The sequence below is a fragment of the Antrostomus carolinensis genome, unplaced genomic scaffold, assembly GCF_000700745.2.
Source record: "Antrostomus carolinensis isolate BGI_N321 unplaced genomic scaffold, ASM70074v2 scaffold28815, whole genome shotgun sequence".
NCBI classification, from domain to species: Eukaryota; Metazoa; Chordata; class Aves; order Caprimulgiformes; family Caprimulgidae; genus Antrostomus; species Antrostomus carolinensis.
The window spans coordinates 11766-16059 of NW_010314737.1; the positions used below are offsets into that span (position 1 = coordinate 11766).

General features: G+C 54.3%; 1 protein-coding gene across 1 annotated transcript in view; it reads left to right on the forward strand.

Moving 5' to 3' along the window:
- Positions 1–4294, forward strand: part of ABCC10 (ATP binding cassette subfamily C member 10) — a 16549-nt gene that overhangs the window by 11185 nt on the left and 1070 nt on the right. Inside the window, exons 16-21 of the mRNA XM_010167747.2 lie at positions 18–187; positions 676–836; positions 1227–1480; positions 1801–1946; positions 2419–2516; positions 2694–2806. Coding sequence (XP_010166049.1) covers positions 18–187; positions 676–836; positions 1227–1480; positions 1801–1946; positions 2419–2516; positions 2694–2806 — 942 coding nt within the window. The remainder of the gene's footprint in view (positions 1–17; positions 188–675; positions 837–1226; positions 1481–1800; positions 1947–2418; positions 2517–2693; positions 2807–4294) is intronic.

Genomic DNA, 4294 nt, shown 5'->3' on the forward strand with positions numbered 1-4294 from the left:
TTTTGTGTGCCTGCCAGGTTTGAGTTGGAGAATCAGCTGTACCTAGAGCGGAACCAGCGCTGCCTCTTTGCCAGCAACACAGCGATGCAGTGGCTGGACATCCGCTTGCAGATGATTGGGGTCGCTGTGGTTACTGCTATTGCAGGAATTGCCATCATCCAGCACCAGAAGCAACTGGGAAATCCAGGTAGGCTGTCAGGGGCTGTGTGCCTGCCAGGTTTGAGTTGGAGAATCAGCTGTACCTAGAGCGGAACCAGCGCTGCCTCTTTGCCAGCAACACAGCGATGCAGTGGCTGGACATCCGCTTGCAGATGATTGGGGTCGCTGTGGTTACTGCTATTGCAGGAATTGCCATCATCCAGCACCAGAAGCAACTGGGAAATCCAGGTAGGCTGTCAGGGGCTGTTCTGTGCTCACCCCTAGGTTGTGGCCCAGGGGTTCATCTGCTCCTAGCCCAGAGCTGCACATCTTCCTACACAGAGCTCCTGCTTCCTGTCCCTCTACAAGTCACCCACTGTGGTGCTTCAGCTTCTGTCCCTCCTCCTGTGTACCCCATCCTTGAGTGGGATCCCAGACTCCAGAGTGCTGACTTCTCCCTTGTTTCTTTGTCCTGACACCAAGAACCCAGCTCCTTCCCTGCCAGTGACACGCTTGCTTATGCTTTTGCCCTCACAGGACTTGTGGGCCTAGCGCTCTCGTATGCCTTGTCTGTCACAAACCTGCTCTCAGGCGTCATTTCCAGCTTCACTCAGACAGAGACCATGATGGTGAGTGTGGAGCGGACAGAGGAATACACCACAGACATCCCCACGGAGCCCCAGGGTAAACTAGTCCAGGTAAAAACTCAAACATGTTCTCAGGGACTGGCCCATCTTCTGGTTCTGTGCTCTGCACTTCCCTCCTGGGGAGATCACAGGGTTCCAGTGAATGGGTTAAGGGCCCTCACCCACAGAAACCAACCTGATCATTCGTCCTTTACCAGTACATCTCTGGCAAGAGCTGGTGAAGGCTGGAATGATGGGAAGGAGTAAGAAAGCAGAACAGGTGCAAGGTCCAAACTGAGAGAGAAAAACAAACCTAGGAGCAGGGGCAGAGATGGAGCTGGGCTGTGCACTGGGTCTGCTCAGAAGCCAAAGGGATGGATGGGGCTTGGCCTGTGGTGAGGAAAGGCTGAAGGTGACAGTGGGTCATGGTCATACTCTGTCTCACTCTGGTATTCATCTTAGGTTGCTGCTGACTGGCCAAGCCAGGGGCTTGTGGAGTTCCAGCAGGTGGTCCTGGCCTACCGAGCAGGCCTGCCCAATGCACTTGATGGTGTGAGCTTCACTGTTTACCCTGGAGAAAAGGTCGGGATTGTGGGTCGCACAGGATCTGGAAAATCCACCCTTTTCTTGGCCCTTTTCCGCATGCTGGAGCTGAAATCAGGACGGATTCTCTTGGATGGTGTTGACAGCCAGCTGGTGGGCTTGGAGGAGCTGAGGTACAGAGGGCTGAGCAGAGTGGAGGGTGGCTGGGGTGGCCTTGAGGCTGAGAGCAGTCAGTGTTTGGATGCCAAAGTGAAGAGTGAGGAGGAAAGGACTTACTGTCATGGCACCCTCTTGCCTGATTGTGGCAGCTTCTTGTGAGTAGTTGTTTTGAACAGCTGTGCTAAAGAAACCAGGCTGATGTGATGTATGTCTCTGTGCCTCTAAGACATGCAGCAAGCTAAGACACCTCACCCCAGGAAAAAAAAAAACAAAACAGGCCTTTGCTTTTCTGAAGAACCCACCCTATGAGCCTTCAGCTGTCCTTTGCTTGCAGATCCAGGCTGGCCATCATCCCCCAGGATCCATTTTTGTTCAGTGGGTCAATCCGAGAGAACCTGGACCCCCAAGGAAAACGGACGGATGCTGAGCTCCATGAAGTGCTAGAGCAGTGCCACCTGCGGGATGCCATTGCTCAGATGGGTGAGTCTGAACCCAGTAAGAAGCAGCTGGTGAGCCCTGGTACTGGGAGAGGAGAGGAGGCCTCAGCTCAGTCAGGGAGCTGAGGAAAGGGGCCAGGTGAGTGCAGTAGGGAACTGGTTAGGTGCAGCCACACTAGGACTGGGGTGGGAACAGGTCAGTGAGACCCGGTGGCGTTCCCTGAGATTTAGTGGCAAGGGACTGGCAGGTGATGGATTGGGTGGCAGGATCTTGCTGATGAGACCAGGCCCCAGTGGATGTTAGAGCAGAGCCTGAGAGATAAGCCAGCCCCTAGTTCCAGGGAAGCATGGCATCTGTGCCAGGTGTTGCTTGTGTCTGAGTGTAAAGGCTCCGATTCCCAAGGCTTGGACCTGAGCAGGATTGGGATTTTGAGTGCTACTGGGAAAACCTGGGGGAGCCATGTGGGGCCCTGTGCTGAGCCTGGTGAGGTGACTGCTGAGCTTGACCCCTGCAGGTGGATTGGACAGCGAGGTGGGAGAGAGAGGAAGGAGTCTGTCCGTGGGACAGAGGCAGCTGATGTGTCTGGCAAGAGCCCTCCTGACGCAGGCCAAGGTGAGTGCCCTGCCTCTGTTGGAGCAAGGGGGAAGGTGAACTGCTGATGGTCGTGCTCCAGAGCTGGGGTGTAGTGGGAACAGACAACCTGTGTTACCTTCTCGGGCTGTCCCTGGGCAGGGATTGGGGTCTCCTCTGTAGTTCTTGGGAGCTCCCTTCATTCTCTGTCCCTGGCAGGTGCTGTGCATCGATGAGGCCACAGCCAGCGTGGATCAGAAGACAGACCAGCTGCTGCAGCAGACCATCCGCCAGCGCTTTGCTGACAAAACTGTTTTGACGATTGCTCACAGGTATGGAGGAAGCAGCACTCTGTCCCTAAATTCATCCTTCCACTCACAGGCAGTGGTGGCTGTGCCTGCCATGCCTGGGCCTTGAGCTGAGCAGGGAGGTCTCTGTGACGAGGCTTTTCAAGTGCAAAAGGCTGGACCTTGCCTATTTGCCTTTTCTACTTTATTAGCCCCTGGGTGCTGGGAACAACTGGGTACGAAAACATTGTACCCAGAAACTGGGGGACAGCAAAGGGTAAAACGCCATATCATATGGCAGATGGCTCTTCCTGGGCGCTGCCTGCTGAGATCGGGGGAGTGAACTGGACCTTGTGGTTCTGCCACATTAGGGCAAAGAGCAACGGAGAACTATCTGTCGATACTACAGAAAGCAGCAGCATGGAGACCCGAGAGGAGCAGATGTTTCTGGCTCAGCAGAGGGCACTGCAGGACAGCCGGCGGCGAAGGGCTGCGGCCAGCTCGTGGCCAGGAGAGGCAGAACCCTGGCTAGTTCTGTTTTCCAAATCCCTGAGTTTTGGTTTCAGCCCTCACCCGATGCCAGCAGGCTAGGCACTGCCCAGGCAGGACAGGGCAGCAGTGCCTGCACCGCAGCTGAGAGATTTTGTGTAAGAGTTAGGGGCAGTACATGGTTACAAGCAAAGGGAGGAGGCCAAAACATGAATACCGCGGATACTGAGAAGGGATGGGTCAGCATTAGGCAGTGCTCTCTGCCCAGGATGCTCTTACTCTTGCCAAGTGGAGGTGAATTTGGAGGAGGGTTGTGCAGTTGTATGGAGGGTGTTTTCAAAGCACAAACGTTACCACAAAAATAAAAATCAAACGAGCAGGTGGCAAGGGCTGGTGTCATGCTGCACAGAAGTGGGAGTGATGGATGACAGGCAGGGTGGGTTGGGCCTGGCAAGGGAATTGAGTGGGTCTTCTTAAATACATCAGATAGGAGGGAGGCAGGAGGGGTGTTCAGGGAACGCGGTTCTTACACTAGGCATATTATGCATAAATAGAGTAGAAAAGTAAGGGCACTGTGGGCTGAGGTGTGTGTTTGGGTTAGGTGAGGGAGGCCACCTCTGGTGGAGGAGTAATTAGAGAGGAGAATCAGCAGAGGAAGGAGTGGCAGGAGGCAAGGCAGCAAGACTGGGTTGAAGATCCCTCTTCCACTGGGATGAAGAAAGATGGGGGAGAGCATTAAGGAGGGAGAGGTGGTGATGGGGTTGTTTTGTAGCCATGGTTCTTCCATGCCATTCAGCTTCAGGTGAACCATTAATTGGATGGGTAAAATCTAGGATGGGAAGTGACTCAGTACTTGTCCCTTGCCCCTCCAGGTAACTTCAGGTGCTGCAGCCTGGCTCTCTTTTGGGGATGAATGTGTAACCAGAGTCCTGAACTCCGTAATGCTTTTTACCTGCTTAAATCCTGTGCAGTGTCCTCCCTGTGATTTGCAGCTTTGTAGGACTGTAGTTTCACACTGAGCAGTGCACGACTGTGCGAAGGCAT